Below are 27,637 nucleotides of genomic sequence, written 5' to 3'. Positions count from 1 at the left end.
GGGAGAATGGACGCATTTTGGTGTAAAAAGTCAAGATAAAGGTGAAGTTATAACACTGAAACACCCTCAGGAAGAGCTGCTTTAAGACATGGCTAACTAGCTAGTGGCTAACGTCCATCCACAGTGTTTTAGCTACTTCTAAATCACTAATCCTGGCCTCCATGGCGACAAATAAAGTACGTTTCTTACAAGTAGCATTATCATTGGAGGACGAGGAATAGCTAAACATGCTTCACTACACACCGTAGGAGGATACAATAGCTCACCGGTGTCACAATGTAAACAAATGCCATGGGTGGATCTACACCTGACATCCACTGTACTGATACCAAAACATTAGCGTTTATAGTCCATATATACACACACATATATACATACACACATATATACACACACATATATATATATATATATACACACACATATACATATATATATATATATATATATATATATATATATATATATATATATGTGTGTGTATGTATATATAAGTGTGTATATATGTGTGTATGTGTATATATGTGTGTATATATGTGTGTATGTATATATATGTGTGTATATATGTGTGTGTATATATATATGTATATATATATGTTACTTTACATGCATAATAGGCTATATATATGTATATATGTGTATATATATAAATATATATATATATATATGTATATATGTGTATATATATAAATATATAATATATATAATATAATGGATATATAATAATAATAATAATAATAATAATTAATATAATTGGATATTGAGAGTATGTAAAAATTTGACTCCTACCTTGTTTACTTCCGTGACAACCTCCTTAAAGTTTTGTAATCAATCAGAAATATCAAACTAGTAAAATGTGCCAAACATGGATAAAAGTGTGGAGAGTGTTTTGCATTTTTCCCATCATGCATTGTAATGCATTTAAATGGGTGTAATTTAGATTTTTTTTTTTTCACGGTGCATGGATGTTTTTTAATAATATCCACATAGTTCAATGAGCAGGTTGTTATGTGTGACCATGTCTGTTGACTTTTTGTGTTGGATGCATTTTCTTTTTCCACCATGACTAGGTAAGGTTGTTTGCACTGGGTCATATAAGTAAATGCTGCAGAATAATGAAATATTTACATTGTACACTAGATGGCGGAATAATAGCAGCATCAAAATGGTCAGACTATTATGCGGGTAAGCTTCCTTAGTCTCGCCGGCCAAATGAAAGACGTAGTTTGTACAAATGAGAAGTTAGCTCTTAGTAGCAAACTACTAGTTTTTGATGGAATGACAGCAATGATCCCTGTCTTCTGTATTTATCAGTTTCTTTAAAAAGCAGGAAAACAAACTGAGACTTTATTTTTGTGCCTCACTGAACCTGAGGGCGACTATTGAAAGAAGAACGTGGAGTCGTTACCTGATGGTCTGCTGGCCCGCTCCTGCAGCGTTGCATACCAGCAGCAGGATCTTGGCCGGGACGCCGTGGTTGAGGAACTCGGAAGACAAAGCCCCGGACGTGGCTAACCTTTGCCCCTCGGGACCGGTGGCGTACGGGCAAGATGGCAGACTGTGATGGTACCCTGCAAACACAGACACATTTTTTTGTTGGTCTTTCTTGAGAGTTTTTCTCCACGCGGTGACGGATTCCTCGGACTGATCTCCAAACTTAACACGGTGAGCCAGCTTTCTATTTCTGGGGGGGCATTGATTCACGGAGCAGATGGACTGGCGGTGGCGGCCCTCAGCTCCGCCCAGGTGGTTTTGTCTGACGGGCGTCATGTGGCGAGCAGGTGCCTGTTTGCACCCGCACAGAAGGGGTGTGCCAAGTTTGTGAGAACCCTGCGAAATGTCACGCCTGCATTTTTGTCACACGGTCGACAGCGTCAGCGCCTCGGAGCTTGACGGTGATGAATCGCACACGCCGTCCAGGACAAATTGATCGGGAAAAGTTACTGAGCCTTCCCCAAACTCCCATGTTTTATTAAATCTCCTGACACCTGATCCATCACTCTGCTCTTCACCAGGCAGCAAACCACCACGTTAGCACATCCCGCTCTTCACACGGACATAAAGGTGGTGTGCTTAGACTAGGGTTGTATCGGTACTAGTATAGTACCGATACTAATGAATCATATTTGCTACTATACCACCTCTAAAAGGTACCACTTCCCCACCGACACTAGTTATTTTTTGCAAATATTAGCTCAATTGGAATTTGATGCCTGCAACATGTTTCCAAAAAAGCTGGCACAAGTGGCAAAAAAGAGTGAGAAAGTTGAGGAATGCTCTTATTTGGAACATCCCACAGGTGAACAGGCTAATTGGGAACAGGTGGGTGCCATGATTGGGTATAAAAGCAGCTTCCATTAAAATGCTCAGTCGCTCACAAACGAGGACGGGGCGAGGGTCACCACTTTGTCAACAAATGCCTGAGCAAATTGTTGAAGAACAACATTTCTCAACAAGGAATTTAGGGATTTCACCATCTACACTCCGTAATATCATCAAAAGGTTCAGGGAATCTGGAGAAATCACTGCACGTAAGCCATGATATTACACACCTTGGATCCCTCAGGCGGTACTGCATCAAAAAGCCACATCAGTGTGTGAAGGATATCACCACATGGGCTCAGGAAGACTTCAGAAAACCACTGTCAGTAACTACAGTCGGTCGCTACATCTGTAAGTGCAAGTTAAAACTCTACTATTGCAAAGCCACAGCCATTTATCAACAACACCCAGAGACGCCGCCGGCTTCGCTGGGCCCGAGCTCATCTAAGATGGACTGATGCAAAGTGGAAAAGTGTTCTGTGGTCTGACGAGTCCACATTTCAAATTGTTTTTGGAAACTGTGGATGTAAAGAGGACAAGAACCATCCGGACTGTTCTAGGGTGAAAGTGTAAAAGGCAGCATGTGTGATGGTATGGGGGTGTATTAGTGGCCAAGACATGGGTAACTTACACATCTGTGAAGGCACCATTAATGCTGAAAGGTACATACAGCTTTTGGAGCAACATATGTTGCCATCCAAGCATGGACGCCCCTGCTTATTTCAGCAAGACAATGCCAAGCCACGTGTTACAACAGCGTGGCTACATAGTAAAAGAGTGCGGGTACTAGACTGGCCTGCCTGTAGTCCAGACATTGAAAATGTGTGGCAGCTAAAATATGAGAAGGGAGACTGTTGAACAACTTAAGCTGTACATCAAGCAAGAATGGGAAAGAATTCCACTTCAAAAATGTGTCTCCTCACTTCCCAAACCTTTACTGAGTGTTGTTCAAAGGAAAGGCCATGTAACACACTGGTCAAAATGCCTTTTTTGCAATGTGTTGCTGCCATTAAATTCTAAGTTTCTCAGTGTGAACATGAAATATCTTGTCTTTGCAGTCTATTCAATTGAATATAAGTTGTTGTATTCTCTTTTTATTTACCATTTACACAACGTGACAACTTCACTTTTGGCTTTTGTTAAAAACCAATATTTAGTATCCGTTGAGTACCAATATCATTTCCAGGCAGCAGGTATGTGTTCAAACGTGAACTCTACCTAAATCCAAACAAAGTGTGCAAAGTGCCATGAGGCCTTGAAGGTGAAGTGGCTGCCTGAAGGCCAGTCCTGATGTCATTTATTCATGTTGCTCTGATCAAGGCGGTGACAGACGTGGCTTAAAGTCATGGATGAGGGTGACCTCTGACGGATGTTCATGAAAGAGTAAAGCGCTGAGGTCACCTCCTGGTCTGTCCCACTGAGACTTACACCGCCACTCATCCCTCGTTACATCCAACGTCTGCTTCTTGTCTCCTCTCACTTACATCTGCTTGTTTGGGACCTCTTTTTCTAGACAGTATACTAGTGTTGTGTGGTATACCAGTACTAGTATAGTACCGCCATACTAATGAATTATATTAGGTACTATATCGCCTGTAAAAAGTACCGGTAAACCCCACCCCTGTCATGTGGTGACATTGCTGGTTTTATGAGCAGAGGAGCATGTTGGGCAGAGCACACACACAGAGTACTTACAAGCAGACACAGTGTGTAGACAGAAAAGGGAGAATGGACGCATTTTGGTGTAAAAAGTCAAGAGAAAGGTGAAGTTATAACACTGAAACACCCTCAGGAAGAGCTGCTTTAAGACATGGCTAGCTAGCTAGCACCCTAACATCCATTCACAGTGTTTTAGCTACTTCTAAATCACTAATCCTGGTCTCCATGGCGACAAATAAAGTAAGTTTCTTACATGTATTATTATCACTGGAGGACGAGGAATAGCTAAACATGCTTCACTACACACCGTAGGAGGATACAATAGCTCACCGCCGTCACAATGTAAACAAACGCCATGGGTGGATCTACACCTGACATCCACTGTAATGATACCAAGTACAAGAGTGTATCTACTTGATACTACTGTGATTACATCGATATTTTTAAAATGAATATGACCAATGTATAATCCTGTAAGTACTTGGTATCGGATCCATACCTAAATGTGTGGTATCATCCAAAACTAATGTAAAGTATCAAAGAAGAGAAGAATAAGTGATTATTACATTTGAACAGAAGTGTAGATAGAACATGTTCAAACAGAAAATAAGCAGATATTAACAGTAAATGAACAAGTGGATTAATAATCCATTTACTACAGTTTGTCCCTCATAATGTGTACAAAATAATAGGTGTATTAATGACACAATATGTTACTGCAGACTAATTAGGAGTCTTTGTTTGTTTACTTACTACTAAAAGACAAGTTGTCTAGTATGTTGACTATTTTATTTAAGGACTAAATGACAATAATAAACATATGTTTCATGTATCCTAAGACTTTTTTTGTTCAAATGAAGACAATAATTACATTTTTTTGTATCTAAATACATTTTGGTACCGGTATGAAATATTGGTATCGAGACAACACTAATATATATATATATATATATATATATATATATATATATATATATATATATATATATATATATATATATATATATATATATATATATATATATATATATATATATATATTCAGTACAGGCCAAAAGTTTGGACACACCTTCTCATTCAGTAGTCACCTCTTGAAGCATATTACATATTGTTATGAAGGTGTCTGTTACTACATTATATATATATACTTGCAGTGTGTATATTGTACATATTACATATTGTTATGAAGGTGTCTGTTACTACATGATATATATACTTGCAGTGTGTATATTGTACATATTACATATTGTTATGAAGGTGTCTGTTACTACATTATATATATATACTTGCAGTGTGTATATTGTACATATTACATATTGTTATGAAGGTGTCTGTTACTACATGATATATATACTTGCAGTGTGTATATTGTACATATTACACATTGTTATGAAGGTGTCTGTTACTACATTATATATATATACTTGCAGTGTGTATATTGTACATATTACATATTGTTATGAAGGTGTCTGTTACTACATGATATATATACTTGCAGTGTGTATATTGTACATATTACATATTGTTATGAAGGTGTCTGTTACTACATTATATATATATACTTGCAGTGTGTATATTGTACATATTACATATTGTTATGAAGGTGTCTGTTACTACATGATATATATACTTGCAGTGTGTATATTGTACATATTACATATTGTTATGAAGGTGTCTGTTACTACATGATATATATACTTGCAGTGTGTATATTGTACATATTACATATTGTTATGAAGGTGTCTGTTACTACATGATATATATACTTGCAGTGTGTATATTGTACATATAACATATTGTTATGAAGGTGTCTGTTACTACATGATATATATACTTGCAGTGTGTATATTGTACATATTACATATTGTTATGAAGGTGTCTGTTACTACATGATATATATACATTTTTAGAAGCATAAATTCACCTGAGGTCCGTGCGGAGCCTCCTCTGATGTAGAGGGGCGGAGCCTGGAAGGCATAGATGACGTCATTTTCCGCCACACTGGCGAGATCGTCGCCATCGAAGAAGGAGCGCTGGAAGCCTGTGGAGTAAACCTCAGTCAGGATCACCTGCGGAGGAAGAGAGAATGAAGCATTAGGAGTACTACTTCTGTACATCAATCATACTATCCACTAGCAAATACTGGAGTATTTTAGGGCAGAGGTTTTTTTTACAATCGGGCCGCCAAAAAAACTTAAATACTTAGGTCTACTACACTACTGTATTTAATGATGTCATTATGGTGGTACTTAATGAATACTTAGGTCTACTACACTACTGTATTTAATGATGTCATTATGGTGGTACTTAATGAATACTTAGGTCTACTACACTACTATATTTAATGTTGTCATTATGGTGGTACTTAATGAATACTTAGGTCTACTACACTACTGTATTTAATGTTGTCATTATGGTGGTACTTGATGAATACTTAGGTCTACTACACTACTGTATTTAATGATGTCATTATGGTGGTACTTAATGAATACTTAGGTCTACTACACTACTGTATTTAATGTTGTCATTATGGTGGTACTTAATGAATACTTAGGTCTACTACACTACTGTATTTAATGTTGTCATTATGGTGGTACTTAATGAATACTTAGGTCTACTACACTACTGTATTTAATGTTGTCATTATGGTGGTACTTAATGAATACTTAGGTCTACTACACTACTGTATTTAATGTTGTCATTATGGTGGTACTTAATGAATACTTAGGTCTACTACACTACTGTATTTAATGATGTCATTATGGTGGTACTTAATGAATACTTAGGTCTACTACACTACTGTATTTAATGATGTCATTATGGTGGTACTTAATGAATACTTAGGTCTACTACACTACTGTATTTAATGATGTCATTATGGTGGTACTTAATGAATACTTAGGTCTACTACACTACTGTATTTAATGATGTCATTATGGTGGTACTTAATGAATACTTAGGTCTACTACACTACTGTATTTAATGATGTCATTATGGTGGTACTTAATGAATACTTAGGTCTACTACACTACTGTATTTAATGATGTCATCATGGTGGTACTTAATGAATACTTAGGTCTACTACACTACTGTATTTAATGATGTCATTATGGTGGTACTTAATGAATACTTAGGTCTACTACACTACTGTATTTAATGATGTCATTATGGTGGTACTTAATGAATACTTAGGTCTACTACACTACTGTATTTAATGATGTCATTATGGTGGTACTTAATGAATACTTAGGTCTACTACACTACTGTATTTAATGATGTCATCATGGTGGTACTTAATGAATACTTAGGTCTACTACACTACTGTATTTAATGATGTCATTATGGTGGTACTTAATGAATACTTAGGTCTACTACACTACTGTATTTAATGATGTCATTATGGTGGTACTTGATGAATACTTAGGTCTACTACACTACTGTATTTAATGATGTCATTATGGTGGTACTTAATGAATACTTAGGTCTACTACACTACTGTATTTAATGATGTCATTATGGTGGTACTTAATGAATACTTAGGTCTACTACACTACTGTATTTAATGATGTCATTATGGTGGTACTTAATGAATACTTAGGTCCACTACACTACTGTATTTAATGTTGTCATTATGGTGGTACTTAATGAATACTTAGGTCTACTACACTACTGTATTTAATGATGTCATTATGGTGGTACTTAATGAATACTTAGGTCTACTACACTACTGTATTTAATGATGTCATTATGGCGGTACTTAATGAATACTTAGGTCTACTACACTACTGTATTTAATGTTGTCATTATGGCGGTACTTAATGAATACTTAGGTCTACTACACTACTGTATTTAATGATGTCATTATGGTGGTACTTAATGAATACTTAGGTCTACTACACTACTGTATTTAATGTTGTCATTATGGTGGTACTTGATGAATACTTAGGTCTACTACACTACTGTATTTAATGATGTCATCATGGTGGTACTTAATGAATACTTAGGTCCACTACACTACTGTATTCTAACAGGGCCCCTTTAAGAAGGGCCCCCTAAACCTCTCACCTGGTCTGGGGAGATGTTGCCCTCGTCAGCCACCATCCTCCTCAGGCTGGCCACAGAGCCCAGGAGAGGCACAGCCAGGCCCACTCTCAGGTACCTCTGTCCTTTGGTGCTGAAGACCAGGGTGACACACAGGGGCCTGCCAGGGGCCAACACACAGTCAGAGGTGCCACACAGGGGCCAACAGAGAGTCAGAGTCGTCCAGAAGAAGAGGTGCATGAATAAAGCAGCATGTTTGAACATGAATAATGGACCATTAGGAGTTCACTTTTACCACGGCCAAATAATGGAATCTATTGCATTTTTAAAAGCAGCGGGCCCTTGGCACTGAGTCTGACCTCTCCAGAGGCAGTTGGCCCTCTCACGGAGTCGTCACGCCTCACCTCTCTGTGTAAAGTGCAGCGTATCACTCCCAGATAAGAACAACACAGCTGTGTCACATCTGTCACGTGACAGCACTACTTCTAAACTATGTCTCTACACTTGCTTCGAGGGGGACTGCACTTTTATGGGGAGGAATTTTTACCTGTCGTTCACAAGAACACTTATATGTGTCTCTCTTTTTTGTGTGGGATAAATCTTAACAAAACAAGGCTAGCAAGAGGCAGCCAAATGCAGAAAATGGAGATTTGATCGACAAAACCCCAAAAGCAGTGAAGTTGTCAGGTTGTGTAAATGGTAAATAAAAAGAGAATACAACAAATCCTTTTCAACTTATATTCAATTGAATAGACTGCAAAGACAAGATATTTCATGTTCACACTTTTTGGCAAATAATCATGAACTTAGAATTTAATGGCAGCAACACATTGCAAAAAAGGTATTTTTACCAGTGTGTTACATGGCCTTTCCTTTGAACAACACTCAGTAAAGGTTTGGGAACTGAGGAGACACATTTTTGAAGTGGAATTCTTTCCCATTCTTGCTTGATGTACAGCTTAAGTTGTTCAACAGTCTCCCTTCTCATATTTTAGCTGCCACACATTTTCAATGTCTGGACTACAGGCAGGCCAGTCTAGTACCCGCACTCTTTTACTATGAAGCCACGCTGATGTAACACGTGGCTTGGCATTGTCTTGCTGAAATAAGCAGGGGCGTCCATGCTTGGATGGCAACATATGTTGCTCCAAAAGCTGTATGTACCTTTCAGCATTAATGGTGCCTTCACAGATGTGTAAGTTACCCATGTCTTGGCCACTAATACACCCCCATACCATCACACATGCTGCCTTTTACACTTTCACCCTAGAACAATCCGGATGGTTCTTTTCCTCTTTGGTCCGGAGGACACGACGTCCACAGTTTCCAAAAACAATTTGAAATGTGGACTCGTCAGACCACAGAACACTTTTACACTTTGTATCAGTCCATCTTAGATGAGCTCGGGCCCAGCGAAGCCGGCGGCGTTTCCGGGTGTTGTTGATAAATGGCTGTGGCTTTGCATAGTAGAGTTTTAACTTGCACTTACAGATGTAGCGACCAACTGTAGTTACTGACAGTGGTTTTCTGAAGTCTTCCTGAGCCCATGTGGTGATATCCTTTACACACTGATGTGGCTTTTTGATGCAGTACCGCCTGAGGGATTCAAGGTCCGTAATATCATGGCTTACGTGCAGTGATTTCTCCAAATTTGTGTATATTGTACATATTACATATTGTTATGAAGGTGTCTGTTACTACATTATATATATACTTGCAGTGTGTATATTGTACATATTACATATTGTTATGAAGGTGTCTGTTACTACATTATATATATACTTGCAGTGTGTATATTGTACATATTACATATTGTTATGAAGGTGTCTGTTACTACATTATATATATACTTGCAGTGTGTATATTGTACATATTACATATTGTTATGAAGGTGTCTGTTACTACATTATATATATACTTGCAGTGTGTATATTGTACATATTATATATTGTTATGAAGGTGTCTGTTACTACATGATATATATACTTGCAGTGTGTATATTGTACATATTACATATTGTTATGAAGGTGTCTGTTACTACATGATATATATACTTGCAGTGTGTATATTGTACATATTACATATTGTTATGAAGGTGTTTGGGTGAAAAGCCTAAGAAGAAGCAAATACTTTCTCCCTCTCAGAAAGGCAGATAAAGTTATAGTACAATCCAGAGTTACTGTCATGTACTAGGCGGAGTTCTGGCAGGTCTTCATGATGACTGTTAGTCTTATCTAGATTACAAGTGGTTCATCAATGTGATCATTGTTGTATATAAGTATTCCAATAAAGAGTACTGGTGAAGTGTCTGCCCCCCAGAAGTGGCTTTATGACTTGTATGAGTACACCAGATGGTCCTTAACGTCCTTAATGCAGCATAGATCTGCAGCCATGCTGTGTACATAAAATGATCCAATATGCAAAGAATGCAATATGACCGCGAGACAACATTGGCTTTGCATCTAACTAAAATTGTATTTTCTTTGTGCTCGACAAAAGAAAAGTATTGAGAATGTCTCCATGTTAAGAAACTCGACTTCTGGCTTCGCCATGATGTCTTGTTAGTTGTTATGAGAGTAGCGTGTGTGTGTGTGTGTGGCCCTTTAAGATATGACAGCATGTGAGGTGAGTGACGTCAGTGAGTGAGTGGGCGAGAGAGGTGAGGGAGCGCAACAGTGAGCGCGTGCAGGTGCTCTAGCTTGGTGGATGGCTGCGTGCAATAAAGTCACAAAGTTGCAACAAACCGCCGGCCTCGTCATTCACCCTCAGCTGTAAAGACCCTCTTCCGGGTGAAGTGAAGGTTGTTAGACCTGGAGGAACATCTCCCTTGTGCTCTTGGACTACGGTCTGGGCATTTTGATAGTAGGCTAATATAGCTAATATAGACACTTACATCATGTGTTGTCTTCATTATAACACTTATATAAGACTTTTAAAGTCATTTTGATAGTAGGCTAATATATCTAATATAGACACTTACATCATGTGTTGTCTTCATTATAACACTTATATAAGACTTTTAAAGTCATTTTGATAGTAGGCTAATATAGCTAATATAGACACTTACATCATGTGTTGTTTTCTTTATAACACTTATATAAGACTTTTAAAGTCATTTTGCAAGTAGGCTAATATAGACACTTACATCATGTGTTGTCTTCATTATAACACTTATATAAGACTTTTAAAGTCATTTTGATAGTAGGCTAATATAGCTAATATAGACACTTACATCATGTGTTGTTTTCTTTATAACACTTATATAAGACTTTTAAAGGCATTTTGATAGTAGGCTAATATAGACACTTACATCATGTGTTGTCTTCATTATAACACTTATATAAGACTTTTAAAGGCATTTTGATAGTAGGCTAATATTGCTAATATAGACACTTACATCATGTGTTGTCTTCATTATAACACTTATATAAGACTTTTAAAGGCATTTTAATACTAGGCTAATATAGACACTTACATCATGTGTTGTCTTCATTATAACACTTATATAAGACTTTTAAAGTCATTTTGATAGTAGGCTTAATATAGACACTTACATCATGTGTTGTCTTCATTATAACACTTATATAAGACGTTTAAAGGCATTTTGATAGTAGGCTAATATAGACACTTACATCATGTGTTGCCTTCATTATAACACTTATATAAGGCTTTTAAAGTCATTTTGATAGTAGGCTAATATAGACACTTACATCATGTGTTGCCTTCATTATAACACTTATATAAGGCTTTTAAAGGCATTTTGATAGTAGGCTAATATAACTAACATAGACACTTACATCATGTGTTGTCTTCATTATAACACTTATATAAGACTTTTAAAGGCATTTTGATAGTAGGCTAACATAGCTAATATAGACACTTACATCATGTGTTGTCTTCATTATAACACTTATATAAGACTTTTAAAGTCATTTTGATAGTAGGCTAATATAGCTAATATAGACACTTACATCATGTGTTGTCTTCATTATAACACTTATATAAGACTTTTAAAGTCATTTTGATAGTAGGCTAATATAGCTAATATAGACACTTACATCATGTGTTGTCTTCACTATAACACTTATATAAGACTTTTAAAGTCATTTTGATAGTAGGCTAATATAGCTAATATAGACACTTACATCATGTGTTGTCTTCATTATAACACTTATATAAGACTTTTAAAGTCATTTTGATAGTAGGCTAATATAGATTTTCAGAAGCAGGTGTTGACAAGAAGGCTGAATAGTTGCATGCATCAGTAGGTTGTAGAAGACTGATGCCAGCGTCTCTCTGCTTTATAGTCAAACAATGGACATGACAACAGTAAGTTGGTTGTCCTAAAGAGCGGTCCAGTTCAAACAAAAAAGCGTGCCACCCATTGGTGGAAAAGGCGTCATGTTATCCACCTAAGACTGCAGACCAGCAGACCCCGAGCACCTTTAGTGTAGCACCTCTATTAGCGTCCCAGGCTTTGTTAGCAGAGTAAGCGCTTGCCTCAGCGTGTTGGCGGCGTCCTAATGTGAACGTCATTAGCTGACAGAGCGCCTTTTTCAAGAGGATCTTCTGGGGATGCAGCCTGGATCAGATCCACCTGTTGGTGTGGATTCCAGGTCACTGGGATTCACAGAGAATTTTTGCAAATATTAGCTCATTTGGAATTTGATGCCGGCAACATGTTTAGAAAAAGCTGGCACAAGTGGCAAAAAAGAGTGAGAAAGTTGAGGAATGCTCTTATTTGGAACATCCCACAGGTGAACAGGCTAATTGGGAACAGGTGGGTGCCATGATTGGGTATAAAAGCAGCTTCCATGAAATGCTCAGTCGTTCACAAACAAGGACGGGGCGAGGGTCACCACTTTGTCAACAAATGCCTGAGCAAATTGTTGAAGAACAACATTTCTCAACAAGGAATTTAGGGATTTCACCATCTACGCTCCGTAATATCATCAAAAGGTTCAGACAATCTGGAGAAATCACTGCAGGTAAGCCATGATATTACACACCTTGGATCCCTCAGGCGCTACTGCATCAAAAAGCCACATCAGTGTGTAAAGGATATCACCACATGGGCTCAGGAACACTTCAGAAAACCACTGTCAGTAACTACAGCCGGTCGCTACATCTGTAAGTGCAAGTTAAAACTCTACTATGCAAAGCCAAAGCCATTTATCAACAACACCCGGAAACGCCGCCGGCTTCGCTGGGCCCGAGCTCATCTAAGATGGACTGATACAAAGTGGGAAAGTGTTCTGTGGTCTGACGAGTCCACATTTCAAACATTTTTGGAAACTGTGGACAAAAGAGGAAAAGAACCATCCGGATTGTTCTAGGGTGAAAGTGTAAAAGTCAGCATGTGTGATGGTATGGGGGTGTATTAGTGGCCAGGACATGGGTAACTTACACATCTGTGAAGGCACCATTAATGCTGAAAGGTACATACAGCCTTTGGAGCAACATATGTTGCCATCATGGACGCCCCTGCTTATTTCAGCAAGACTATGCCAAGCCAGGTGTTACAACAGCGTGGCTTCATAGTAAAAGAGTGCGGGTACTAGACTGGCCTGCCTGTAGTCCAGACATTGAAAATGTGTGGCAGCTAAAATATGAGAAGGGAGACTGTTGAACAACTTAAGCTGTACATCAAGCAAGAATGGGAAAGAATTCCACTTCAAAAATGTGTCTCCTCACTTCCCAAACCTTTACTGGGTGTTGTTCAAAGGAAAGGCCATGTAACACACTGGTGAACATGCCTTTTTTGCAATGTGTTGCTGCCATTAAATTCTAAGTTCATGATTATTTGCAAAAAAATAACATGAAATATCTTGTCTTTGCAGTCTATTCAATTAAATATAAGCTGAAAAGGATTTGTTGTATTCTCTTTTTATTTACCATTTACACAACGTGACAACTTCACTACATATAGGGGGGGCACAAAATATGTTCTTCTTCTTAGGCGGGGCGTAACAGAAAATATTTGCCATAACGTAACATACCATACCATTTCACCAGTCTGAAAGGTAAGTAGTCTCTTGGAAGTGGCAAGCATTGTTCACAGGACTGCAGCACACCCTGGACATAATGGTGGTGCACATCAGGACTCACCTGGTCTGGCGAAGAGGAATGGGCAGTGAGATGCAGAGGAAAGGATCAAAGGTGTTGCTTTGTTTCAAACAGTGCGGACACGTCAGCGAAGATCTGTGCCAAAGACAGAACGCGGTCACGTTAGTCATCACAACCCGCCTGCTTGAAATGAATCCACTGATTAGGTCAGGCAGGAATGGAGTGGCTTCATCATGCACGTGCAAACAACACTCAGGAAAAAGAAGAAAGTGTTCCATATTTACACTCAGTTATCTGATTGGGGGATGAGAAAGACCAGCTTTCCATCTTGTTGCGTCACTCTCACTAGTGCCACTGAAGCGTGCCAGTTGGAGAAGGGCACAAGAAAATGTGTTCTATTGCTTTATTGTCTGACATTTTACAACTGCCTCCAGTTTAGGCTCACATACTTCAACCTGTGTGAGTATCACTTTCTGGGGAAAACAGGTGGAGTAAGCGCGAGGGTCAGGGGGCGGAGGGGAGGGTTTCATACGATATTGGACACACGAGCATTTGTCTCATCCAAAAATGATACCACGGAGGAGAAAATATTAGATTTTTGTGTCACCGGCTCTGACTCTATATATATATATAAATATATATATATATATATATATATATATATATATATATATATATATATATATATATATATATATATATATATATATATATATATATATATATTATAATATATATTATAATATATATATTTTATATATGTATATATTATAACTATATATATATATATACAAATAAAATATATATATATATATAAAATATATATATATATATATATATATATATATATATATATATATATATATATATATATATATATATATATATATATATATATATATATTTTATATATATATATATATTTTATTTGTATATATATATATATAGTTATAATATATACATATATAAAATATATATATTATAATATATATATTATAATTATTCAGCCACCCATTGACAATCAATGGGTGGCTGACTAAATACTTTTTTTCTTTAAATACTTTTTTGCCCCACTGTATGTATATATATATATATTTTATATATATATATATATATATTTATATATATATATATATATATAAAATATATATATATATATATATAAAATATACATATTTTATATATATATATATATATATATATATATATATATATATATATATATATATATATATATATATATATATATATATATATATATATATATATATATATATATAGTTCTTTTTGTATTGTTTCAGTTTCACAAATTCCACCAAAACATGACTTTTTGTATAGGATTCTACGGGGTACCATAACTTCCGTTACTCGGACTTCGTCACGCGCATACGTCATCATACCGCGATGTTTCAGCCGGATATTTCCCGGGAATTTTAAAATGTCACTTTATAAGTTAACCCGGCCGTATTGGCATGTGTTGCAATGTTAAGATTTCATCATTGATGTATAAACTATCAGACTGCGTGGTCGCTAGTAGTGGCTTTCAGTAGGCCTTTAAAGGAGGGGCTCCAAAACATCTCAAATTGTTTTTGGAAAACGTCCAAAGAGGAAAAGAACCATCCGGCACAAAGTGTAAGAGGCAGCATGTGTGATGGTATGGCGGCGTATTAGTGGCCAATACATCTATTTTTATTGCTGTGCCATAAAAAAGCTGCAGCTACGGAAGGTGACAGCTTTCATTCACGTCTGCTAAAACGGAAGCGGCACATAAAGTGAGAGCAGACATTACTGCTGATGGATGTCAATCATTCACTTCTGTAACGTTTACAAATACCGGACTACAAGTAGGACTGAGACTATAGAAAGACATTTATAAATAGAGTATGTCTCTGGTATGGGTTGTGAATACTGGGGGGTGAATAAAGCTCCATTGAAGCGAGCCCAGCTGACACTGGATCTCTCCCTGCTGGCAGAGTCCAATGGCTGCCCTGCGGATGTCTGGTCCTGGCCAGGAAACAGCGTGGGGCCATGCATGCAAATCCCACTGCAACATAGATGTGCTGGACAACACTTCAGCAGACACAAGCCAAAGGTGACGTTCTGTCCACGGACTAATGGAGGAAACGTGCGAAGGTGGACTGTTTTCTAGGGAGGATGTCTGATGACCGGCTGGAAGGACGTCAGATTTGGATGCCTCTTACCCGAGACAGGCAATTGATAGAAAGGGCCATTAAAAACTACAAACCCAAAAAGCAGTGAAGTTGTCAGGTTGTGTAAATGGTAAATAAAAAGAGAATCCTTTTCAACTTATATTTAATTGAATAGACTGCAAAGACAAGATATTTCATGTTCACACTTTTTGGCAAATAATCATGAACTTAGAATGGAATGGCAGCAACACATTGCAAAAAAGGCATTTTTACCAGTGTGTTACATGGCCTTTCCTTTGAACAACACTCAGTAAAGGTTTGGGAACTGATTCCTGGTTCACACCAACATTTTTGTCCATTTTTCCACGAATATCCCGATCTCCGAAGTAATGTCATGCTTTGATACGCTCTGATACGAATTAGTTGCCGCTTTGTTACCGTTCCTCACGATTTGACGCCACTTTGATACGCTTTAAATCACGCTTTGATACGTTTTATTACGCTTTATTGAACTTTATCACGCTTTGACGCGATCCTGACGCTTTAAATCAGGCTCTGACACGATTATCAAGCTCTGTTGTGCATTGTTACAACAAAATAAAGAAAAAAATGTGAAAAACTCAGTATACTCTTTTTCCACACATTTTTTATATTCATTTATTTTTTCAAATTTTTTTTTTCCCGTTATATTATGTTTTATATCTTCATTTATTTTATTTTTGTCATCTTAATAAATATCTATCTTTCATTTCTTATGCTAGTTGACCAAATTAAAGGCATTTCTTTTAGAAAACGTAACATATTCTCTTTATTATTAACATTTTCATACAGAAAAAGTATAGACAGTAATGTCAAAGTGCAACATCAAACAGCAGAAGTGCAGAAACAATGATCATGGTATAAAAAAAGGCAATGATGCAAAAGAGAATGGATTTCCTGTGTTGGTTTTACATAAAGTTTCAATGTCACTAGTCAATATCACAGTCACTTCCTATTGCGCTTTGAACCAACATCTGTTCATCTTTCCTACGCTTTGAGTCAAGCTTTGCTGAGCTTTGTCACGCTTTGATACGCTCTCGGCGCTTTATTCCATTCTTGACTGAGCGCAGAATTTGTTTAAACCGTTTAAAAATTTTGGGCAAACTTGCCGCATGTCCCGCTTCACTGCAAGCTTTCCCACCATCCATTAGGACCCTCACGCTTTAATCAGGCTTTGTTACGCTTTAATGCCGCTTTGCATGCCGCGTTAAAGCGCCGTTGGTGTGAACCGAGCATGAGGAGACACATTTTTGAAGTGGAATTCTTTCCCATTCTTGCTTGATGTACAGCTTAAGTTGTTCAACAGTCTCCCTTCTCATATTTTAGCTGCCACACATTTTCAATGTCTGGACTACAGGCAGGCCAGTCTAGTACCCGCACTCTTTTACTATGAAGTTGTTGTAACACCTGGCTTGGCATTGTCTTGCTGGAATAAGCAGGGGCGTCCATGATAACGTTGCTTGGATGGCAACATATGTTGCTCCAAAAGCTGTATGTACCTTTCAGCATTAATGGTGCCTTCACAGATGTGTAAGTTACCCATGTCTTGGCCACTAATACACCCCCATACCATCACACATGCTGCCTTTTACACTTTCACCCTAGAACAGCCCGGATGGTTCTTTTCCTCTTTGGTCCGGAGGACACCACGTCCATTTGAAATGTGGACTCGTCAGACCACAGAACACTTTTCCACTTTGCATCAGTCCATCTTAGATGAGCTCGGGCCCAGCGAAGCGTTTCTGGGTGTTGTTGATAAATGGCTTTGCATAGTAGAGTTTTAACTTGCACTTACAGATGTAGCGACCAACTGTAGTTACTGACAGTGGTTTTCTGAAGTGGTGATATCCTTTACACACTAATGTGGCTTTTTGATGCAGTACCGCCTGAGGGATCCAAGGTGTGTAATATCATGGCTTACGTGCAGTGATTTCTCCAGATTGTCTGAACCTTTTGATGATATTACGGAGCGTAGATGGTGAAATCCCTAAATTCCTTGTTGAGAAATGTTGTTCTTCAACAATTTGCTCAGGCATTTGTTGACAAAGTGGTGACCCTCGCCCCGTCCTTGTTTGTGAACGACTGAGCATTTCATGGAAGCTGCTTTTATACCCAATCATGGCACCCACCTGTTCCCAATTAGCCCGTTCACCTGTGGGATGTTCCAAATAAGAGCATTGTTCAACTTTCTCACTCTTTTTTGCCACTTGTGCCAGCTTTTTTGAAACATGTTGCAGGCATCAAATTCCAAATGAGCTAATATTTGCAAAAAATACCAAAGTTTGTCAGTGTGAACATGAAATATCTTGTCTTTGCAGTCTATTCAATTGAATATAATTTTGTATTTAGCATTTACACAACGTGACAACTTCACTGCTGTCGTGGTTTGTACTTCTTCAATTAGCACACACTTGAAATACCTCACAAGATGGCGGTAGATGAACTGGAATAACCTTGAAATGGTCAGAATCCAGCAGTTCTAGCGACCTCTGCATGCGCTTTCAAATGTGGATTTTAGGCCTGTGCCGTGTGTGGTAAGTCAACGGGGCGGTATAGCTCGGTTGGTAGAGCGGCCGTGCCAGCAACTTGAGGGTTCCAGGTTCGATCCCCGCTTCTGCCATCCTAGTCACTGCCGTTGTGTCCTTGGGCAAGACACTTTACCCACCTGCTCCCAGTGCCACCCACACTGCTTTAAATGGAACTTAGATATTGTAAAGCGTTTTGAGTCACTAGAGAAAAGCGCTATATAAATTAAGTGTTGATAAATGGTCTGCTGGGATGTGCAAACTTGCTTTTTTCACTTTCAAACAATGCTATTGAGATATTTGGAAGACAAAGTCCTCATTACAACAAATATTATTAACAACATTACAGTCAGGGACCAAAATTGTTTAATCTTTATATAAACGACATTTGTAAAGTTACAAAGGACTTAAAGTTAGTTTTATTTGCAGATGATACAACTGCTTTGTGTTCAGGAGAGAACACACAGAAGATAATACAAATAATAACAGAAGAAATGAACAAATTAAAAAGATGGTTTGACAAAAACAGACTATCTTTGAATCTCAGTAAAACTAAAATAATGCTATTTGGTAATAGTAGGAAAGAGCATCATAGGCAAATACAAATAGACGGAGTAGACATTGAAAGGGTAAAAGAAACCAGATTTTTGGGAGTATTAATAGATGATAAAATGAACTGGAAATCTCATATACAAAACATACAACATAAGGTGGCAAAAAACATTTCAATAATGAATAAAACAAAACACGTCCTGGGCCAAAAATGACTTCATATTCTCTACTGCTTGCTAGTGTTATCATATCTGACTTATTGTGCAGAAATATGGGGAAATAACTACAAATGTGCGCTACATTCGTTAACCGTGTTACAAAAAAGATCAGTTAGAATAATACATAATGTTGGATATAGAGAACATACAAACCCTTTATTTATTAAGTCAAAAATATTAAAGTTTGGTGATTTGGTAAAATTGCAAACATCTAAAATGATGTACAAAGCAAACTATAACCTGCTAGCAAAGAATGTACAACATTTCTTCTCAACTAAAGAGGAGAAATATAACCTTAGAGGAAAAAATCATTTCAAACATTTATATGCACGTACAACACTTAAAACTTTTAGCATAACAGTATGTGGAATTAAATGATGAAAGTTAAAAATTGTACTGACATGATCCAGTTTAAGAGGTTGTTTAAATTAATAGTGCTTACAAAGTACAAAGAAGAAGAATTATGAGAAAAACTTCCAACCTTATTGAAAATATTCTTCATCTCAGTATGTTAATAATGACTGAATTAATTAATTACATATTACAAACTGTTGTATATACTAATTCACAGATGTTATTTTATTATATAAAAAGGTCAGTAAGTGATTTTATATAATTGTAAACGCTTTGAAGTGGGAAAGGGGTAGGATTAAATAAGCTTTGCTTCTTCCTACTCCTTTTCGGGCATGATGTGAATGAAATGATATGAAATTGTGTGATGTATTATGATGTAAATGTGTTCATGTTCCAAATAAACTAAAAGAAAGAAAGAAAAAAAGAAAGGGAATGTTTTGCAAGCTACTTTCATCCAGCAGGAAGTTCACTAAGCCAAAACTGAAAGAGAAGGAGCAAAAAGACAAATATGGTGGTGGTAATTCAGTGAGAGAAGTTGGGAGTCCAGCCGTAATAAAACACATCATTTAGCAGGCCTCATAAACTCTAAGCACCAATTGAAGCAATCTGGCCCGGGGGGTCAAATGGGGACATTTGACCCCATAAAGAGACAAAGAGCAGCACATGTGTAGCAGCAAACACTCAAATAGAAACAACACACCTTGAAAGCTTGCAATTGGACCTCCGTTTTAAGACTGATCATCTCAGAGTAATAATAATAATAATGGATTAGATTTATATCGCGCTTTTTCTATTGTTAGATACTCAAAGCGCTCACAGAGAAGTGGGAACCCATCATTCATTCACACCTGGTGGTGGTAAGCTACATTTGTAGCCACAGCTGCCCTGGGGTAGACTGACGGAAGCGAGGCCCCTCCGACCACCACCTACCATTCATTTCACCGGTGTGAGCGGCACCGGGGGCAAAGGGTGAAGTGTCCTGCCCAAGGACACAACGGCAGCGATTTTTTGGATGGTAAGAGGCAGGGAGCGAACCTGCAACCCTCAGCTTTCTGGCACGGTTGCTCTACCCACTACGCCACGCCGTCCCAAAGAGTAGAAGAAGACTTTCTAATTGTGTGAATGCTGCTAAACTTTCCACACCAACATTCATCTATTTATTCAAACACTTCTTCTTCTTCTTCTACAGATTTTGGTGCGTGCTACCTTACACATTTTTCACCCGATTCAAACCCTTCCAACTTCAAACTGTCCAGCCTAAAATTCCCAGATTTCCCAGAATTCCAGGGACAATTTCCACATTTTTCAACCTATTCAAACCATTCCACCTTCAACACATTCCACTCATCCTGGACATTCAAACTACCATTTTTTCAAGTTCAAAAAAATTCTAAGAATTCCCGTTTTTTTCAAACCCTTTTTTCTGGCGACTACTTCTTCCACATTTTCCAACCCACTTCAACCGTTCTACCGACAAATTATTCCTCTTAGTCAGGACAAAAAACTAAGTTGTTGTTTGAACTGCAAAAATTCCCGAAATTCTAGGAATTCCATAATACCATTTCAGTATTGTTTCATAACTTTGAAAAAAATCCAACATCAACAAATTTTTTTGTTGCTTTTCCCCAAAAATTCCCTCTTTTCCCAAAATTCCCAAATTTCCATGAAATTCCCATTGAAAAGAATGGGAAATTTTTCAAAGTTCCACAACTCCCACACGTAATATCTGATTCAAACCCTTCCAACTTCAAAATATTCAGCCTGTTCAGGAATTGTGTGCTCCCTTTCAACAATTGTAAAAAAAAAAATTCCTGGAATAAAAAAGAAAAAAAAAAAAAGAAAAAAAAAAGAATGAATTATCCATTTTTCACACTTGCACAATTTCCACATTTTTCAACCTATTCAAACCATTCCACCTTCAACACATTCCACTCATCCTGGACATTCAAACTAGCATTTTTTCAAGTTCCAAAAAAAATTCTAAGAATTCCCGGAATTCCCGTTTTTTTCAAACCTTTTTTCTGGCAACTACTCCTTCCACATTTTCCAACCCACTTCAACCGTTCTACGGACAAATTATTCCTCTTAGTCAGGACAAAAAACAAAGTTGTATTTTGAACTGGAAAAATTCCCGAAATTCCAGGAATTCCATAATACCATTTCCCTATTAAAAATCTTACTACTTCAACATTTCTCAACCGATTTGAAGAAAATCCAACACTAACCATTTAAAGTCATTCAGAACATTCACATTTTTTTTTTGCATTTTCCAAAAAATTCCCTCTTTTCCCAAATTTCCCAAACCTTTTTTCTGGCGACTACTCCTTCCACATTTTCCAACACACTTCAACCGTTCCACCGACAAATCATTCCTCTTAGTCAGGACAAAAAACTAAGTTGTTTTTTAGTTAGGAATTCCGTAATACCATTTCAGAATTATTTCATAACTTTGAAAAAAATCCAACATCAACCAATTTTTTTGTTGCTTTTCCCCAAAAATTCCCTCTTTTCCCAAAATTCCCAAATTTCCATGAAATTCCCATTGAAAAGAATGGTGCATTTTTCAAAGTTCCACAACTCCCACACGTTATATCTGATTCAAACCCTTCCAACTTCAAAATATTCAGCCTGTTCAGGAATTGTGTGCTCCCTTTCAACAATTGTAAAAAAAAAAAAAATCCTGGATTTCCTAGAATTCTCAGTTTTTAGAGACATTTTCCCCATTCAGAATGAATTATCCATTTTTCACACTTGCACAATTTCCACATTTTTCTACCTATTCAAACCATTCCACCTTCAACACATTCCACTCATCCTGGACATTCAAACTACCATTTTTTCAAGTTCCAAAAAATTCTAAGAATTCCCAGAATTCCCGTTTTTTTCAAACCCTTTTTTCACCCTTTTTTCTGGTGACTACTCCTTCCACATTTTCCAACCCACTTCAACCGTTCCACGGACAAATCATTCCTCTTAGTCAGGACAAAAAACTAAGTTGTTTTTTGAACTGTAAAAATTCCCAAAATTCCAGGAATTCCGTAATACCATTTCCCTATTAAAACTCTTACTGCCTCAACATTTCTCGACCGATTTGAAAAAACTCCAACACCAACCATTCAGAACATTCACTTTTTTTTTTGCATTTTCCAAAAAATTCCCTCTTTTCCCAAATTCCCATGAAATTCCCATTGAAAAGAATGAGACATTTTTCAAAGTTCCACAACTCCCACACGTTATATCTGATTCAAACCCTTCCAACTTCAAAATATTCAGCCTGTTCAGGAATTGTGTGCTCCCTTTCAACAATTGTAAAAAAAAAATTCCCGGATTTCCTGGAATTCTCAGTTTTTAGAGACATTTTCCCCTTTCAGAATGAATTATCCATTTTTCACACTTGCACAATTTCCACATGTTTCAACCTATTCAAACCATTCCACCTTCAACACATTCCACTCATCCTGGACATTCAAACTAGCATTTTTCCAAGTTCCAAAAAATTCTAAGAATTCCCAGAATCCCCGTTTTTTTCAAACCTTTTCTTCTGGCGACTACTCCTTCCACATTTTCCAACCCACTTCAACCGTTCTACCGACAAATTATTCCTCTTAGTCAGGACAAAAAAACTAAGTTGTTTTTTGAACTGGAAAAATTCCCGAAATTCCAGGAATTCCTTAATACCATTTCTCAATCAAAAATGTTACTACTTCTACATTTCTCGACCGATTTGAAAAAAATCCAACCCCAACCATTTAAAGTCATACAGAACATTCCAATTTTTTTTTGCATTTTCCCAAAAATGTCCTCTTTTCCCAAATTCCCATGAAATTCCCATTGAAAAGAATGGGACATTTTTCAAAGTTCCACAACTCCCACACGTAATATCTGATTCAAACCCTTCAAAATATTCAGCCGGTTCAGTAATTGTGTGCTCCCTTTCAACAATTGTAAAAAAAAAAAAAAATTCCAGGATTTCCTAGAATTCTCAGTTTTTAGGGACATTTTCCGCATTCAGAATGAATTATCCATTTTTCACACTTGCACAATTCCCACATTTTTCAACCTATTCAAACCATTCCACCTTCAACACATTCCACTCATCCTGGACATTCAAACTAGCATTTTTTCAAGTTCAAAAAAATTCTAAGAATTCCCAGAATTCCCGTTTTTTTCAAACCCTTTTTTCTGGTGACTACTCCTTCCACATTTTCCAACCCACTTCAACCGTTCCACGGACAAATCACTCCTCTTAGTCAGGACAAAAAACAAATTTGTTTTTTGAACTGGAAAAATTCCCGTTTTTCCCGAAACTCCAGGAATTCCGTAATACCATTTCTCAATTAAAAATTTTACTACTTCAACATTTCTCGACCGATTTGAAAAAAATACAACTCCAACCATTTAAAGTCATACAGAACATTCAATTTTTTTTTTGCATTTTCCCAAAAATTTCCGCTTTTCCCCAAATTTCCATGAAATTCCCATTGAAAAGAATGGTGCATTTTTCAAAGTTCCACAACTCCCACACGTTATATCTGATTCAAACCCTTCCAACTTCAAAATATTCAGCCTGTTCAGGAATTGTGTGCTCTCTTTCAACAATTGTAAAAAAAAAATTCCCGGATTTCCTGGAATTCTCAGTTTTTAGAGACATTTTCCCCATTCAGAATGAATTATCCATTTTTCACACTTCCACCATTTCCACATTTTTCAACCTATTCAAACCATTCCACCTTCAACACATTCCACTCATCCTGGACATTCAAACTAGCATTTTTTCATCCATCCATCTTCTTCCATTTATCCGAGGTGGGGGGGCAGCAGCCTAAGCAGGGAAGCCCAGACTTCCCTCTCCCTAGCCACTTGGTCCAGCTCCTCCCGGGGGATCCCGAGGCGTTCCCAGGCCAGCCGGGAGACATAGTCTTCCCAACGTGTCCTGGGTCTTCCCCGTGGCCTCCTGCCGGTCGGACGTGCCCCAAACACCTCCCTAGGGAGGCGTTCAGGTGACATCCTGAGCAGATGCCCGAACCACCTCATCTGGCTCCAGAGGATCATTTTTTCAAGTCCAAAAAAATTCTAAGAATTTTCAAACCCTTTTTTCCACATTTTCCAACCCACTTCAACCGTTCCACGGACAAATCATTCCTCTTAGTCAGGACAAAAAACTAAGTTGTTTTTTTTAACTGGATAAATTCCCGAAATTCCAGGAATTCCGTAACACCATTTCTCAATTAAAAATGTTACTACTTCTACATTTCTCAACCGATTTGAAAAAAATCCAACCCCAACCATTTAAAGTCATACAGAACATTCAACATTTTTTTTGCATTTTCCAAAAAATTCTAAGAATTCCCAGAATTCCCATTTTTTTCAAACCTTTTTTTCTGGCGACTACTCCTTCCACATTTTCCAACCCACTTCAACCGTTCCACCGACAAATCATTCCTCTTAGTCAGGACAAAAAAACTAAGTTGTTTTTTGAACTGGAAAAATTCCCGTTTTTCCCGAAACTCCAGGAATTCCGTAATACCATTTCTCAATTAAAAATTTTACTACTTCAACATTTCTCGACCGATTTGAAAAAAATACAACCCCAACCATTTAAAGTCATACAGAACATTCAACATTTTTTTTGCATTTTCCAAAAAATTCCCTCTTTTCCCAAATTCCCATGAAATTCCCATTGAAAAGAATGGGCCATTTTTCAAAGTTCCACAACTCCCACACGTTATATCTGATTCAAACCCTTCCAACTTCAAAATATTCAGCCTGTTCAGTAATTGTGTGCTCCCTTTCAACAATTGTAAAAAAAAAAAAAATCCTGGATTTCCTACTATTGTCAGTTTTTAGGGACATTTTCCCCATTCAGAATGAATTATCCATTTTTCACACTTGCACAATTTCCACATTTTTCAACCTATTCAAACCATTCCACCTTCAACACATTCCACTCATCCTGGACATTCAAACTAGCATTTTTTCAAGTTCCAAAAAATTCTAAGAATTCCCAGAATTCCCGTTTTTTTCAAACCTTTTTTTCTGGCAACTACTCCTTCCACATTTTCCAACCCACTTCAACCGTTCTACTGACAAATTATTCCTCTTAGTCAGGACAAAAAAACTAAGTTGTTTTTTGAACTGGAAAAATTCCCGAAACTCCAGGAATTCCTTAATACTATTTCTCAATTAAAAATGTTACTACTTCTACATTTCTCAACCCATTTGAAAAAAATCGAACCCCAACCATTTAAAGTCATTCAGAACATTCCAATTTTTTTTTGCATTTTCCCAAAAATTTCCTCTTTTCCCCAAATTTCCATGAAATTCCCATTGAAAAGAATGGGCCATTTTTCAAAGTTCCACAACTCCCACACGTAATATCTGATTCAAACCCTTCAAAATATTCAGCCTGTTCAGGAATTGTGTGCTCCCTTTCAACAATTGTAAAAAAAAAAAAAAAAATCCCGGATTTCCTAGAATTCTCAGTTTTTAGGGACATTTTCCGCATTCAGAATTAATTATCAATTTTTCACACTTGCACAATTCCCACATTTTTCAACCTATTCAAACCATTCCACCTTCAACACATTCCACTCATCCTGGACATTCAAACTAGCATTTTCCAAAGATCCAAACCAAATTCCGGTTTTCCTGGAAATTCAAACCATTCAAACTATTCTTCCATTCAAACTACATACATTCTGTCAGCATTTCAGTTCAACTTCAGCATTGGAGCATTCACACCTCATCTAGTTGGTCCAGGTCTTGGTATTCTCCGGGCTTAGAATGGATGGTAACTGGACTGTTCAGACCATCGTAGACGAGGTTCATCAGTTTGTGCTCACAGACTTAGATATTACCATCAATTTGATGCTCGGAGACAATCCAAAGCTTGAATATCCAACTAAGATTCATGTTTGAGTCTTCTATCTGACAGATTAGAACAATAAAGTTGAGTTTATTTGGGCAATGATTTACTGTAAGTTGTGTAATTTAGTAACATGGTTATGATGATTGAATAGTGGGCTCCAGCAAGGATCATTATTGGGTCTGTGGATTGTTGATGTAGCTTTACACTGCACGGGACACCACGGAGTGAAGTGTTACTGACTAACAGACACTTCAGAGGAAATCAGAGGAGACATTAATCAGCTTAGTGCATTACTGTCTTGGTCTTAGATCCGGCCCCTTTACGGGGTCCACACAACACAAGATCTATGCTCTGGTTTGTTGGTAAGTAGCCGACATTGTGAGGGCCGCCTAAAGGGTCAGAGGTGAGATATTTGAGCAATTAGAAAGCAGACGATGACACGTATTATTGGAAGACTCACCGAGCTGCGAGGAACTGCCAGCTCAGCGCCACGAAACAAACGTCTCAGGTGGGTATCTTTTAAAAACACTAGCCTATTTAAGGAGTCATATTATGATGTTTTTTTTCTACATTAAAACTACAGGGCCGTCAACGTAAATGTGTTATAACTAGGGATGATACTCGAAACCGGTTTTCCCGGTTGTTCGATAAGAAAAGAAGCGAGTCCTCGGACTCGAATCCCTTTTTGAGAACCGGTACCCGTTATCGAGACCACTATAGTAAAGAAAAAGAGTTGGTTCTTTATTCGAATCCCTGGGAACGAATCCCGTCCCGACCAGAAATGCTCCGTGGGACATCACAATAAATGACGTCACGTAGCTCAGTCATTAGGCGCAGATAGCG

General features: G+C 37.4%; 1 protein-coding gene across 2 annotated transcripts in view; it reads right to left on the bottom strand.

Moving 5' to 3' along the window:
• The window catches only part of usp43b (ubiquitin specific peptidase 43b), a 197,385-nt gene that overhangs the window by 43,367 nt on the left and 126,381 nt on the right, over window positions 1-27,637 (bottom strand). For both annotated transcript variants that reach the window (XM_062037413.1, XM_062037414.1), the window contains exons 4-7: window positions 14,131-14,223; window positions 8,047-8,182; window positions 5,906-6,050; window positions 1,409-1,571 (exon numbers count right to left, since the gene is read on the bottom strand). In XM_062037413.1, coding sequence (XP_061893397.1) covers window positions 1,409-1,571; window positions 5,906-6,050; window positions 8,047-8,182; window positions 14,131-14,223 — 537 coding nt within the window. The remainder of the gene's footprint in view (window positions 1-1,408; window positions 1,572-5,905; window positions 6,051-8,046; window positions 8,183-14,130; window positions 14,224-27,637) is intronic.

This window comes from Entelurus aequoreus, linkage group LG25 (genome assembly GCF_033978785.1).
Source record: "Entelurus aequoreus isolate RoL-2023_Sb linkage group LG25, RoL_Eaeq_v1.1, whole genome shotgun sequence".
NCBI classification, from domain to species: domain Eukaryota; kingdom Metazoa; phylum Chordata; class Actinopteri; order Syngnathiformes; family Syngnathidae; genus Entelurus; species Entelurus aequoreus.
Note: the sequence above shows the minus strand (reverse complement) of the source record. Positions and strands in the feature narration are given on the sequence as shown.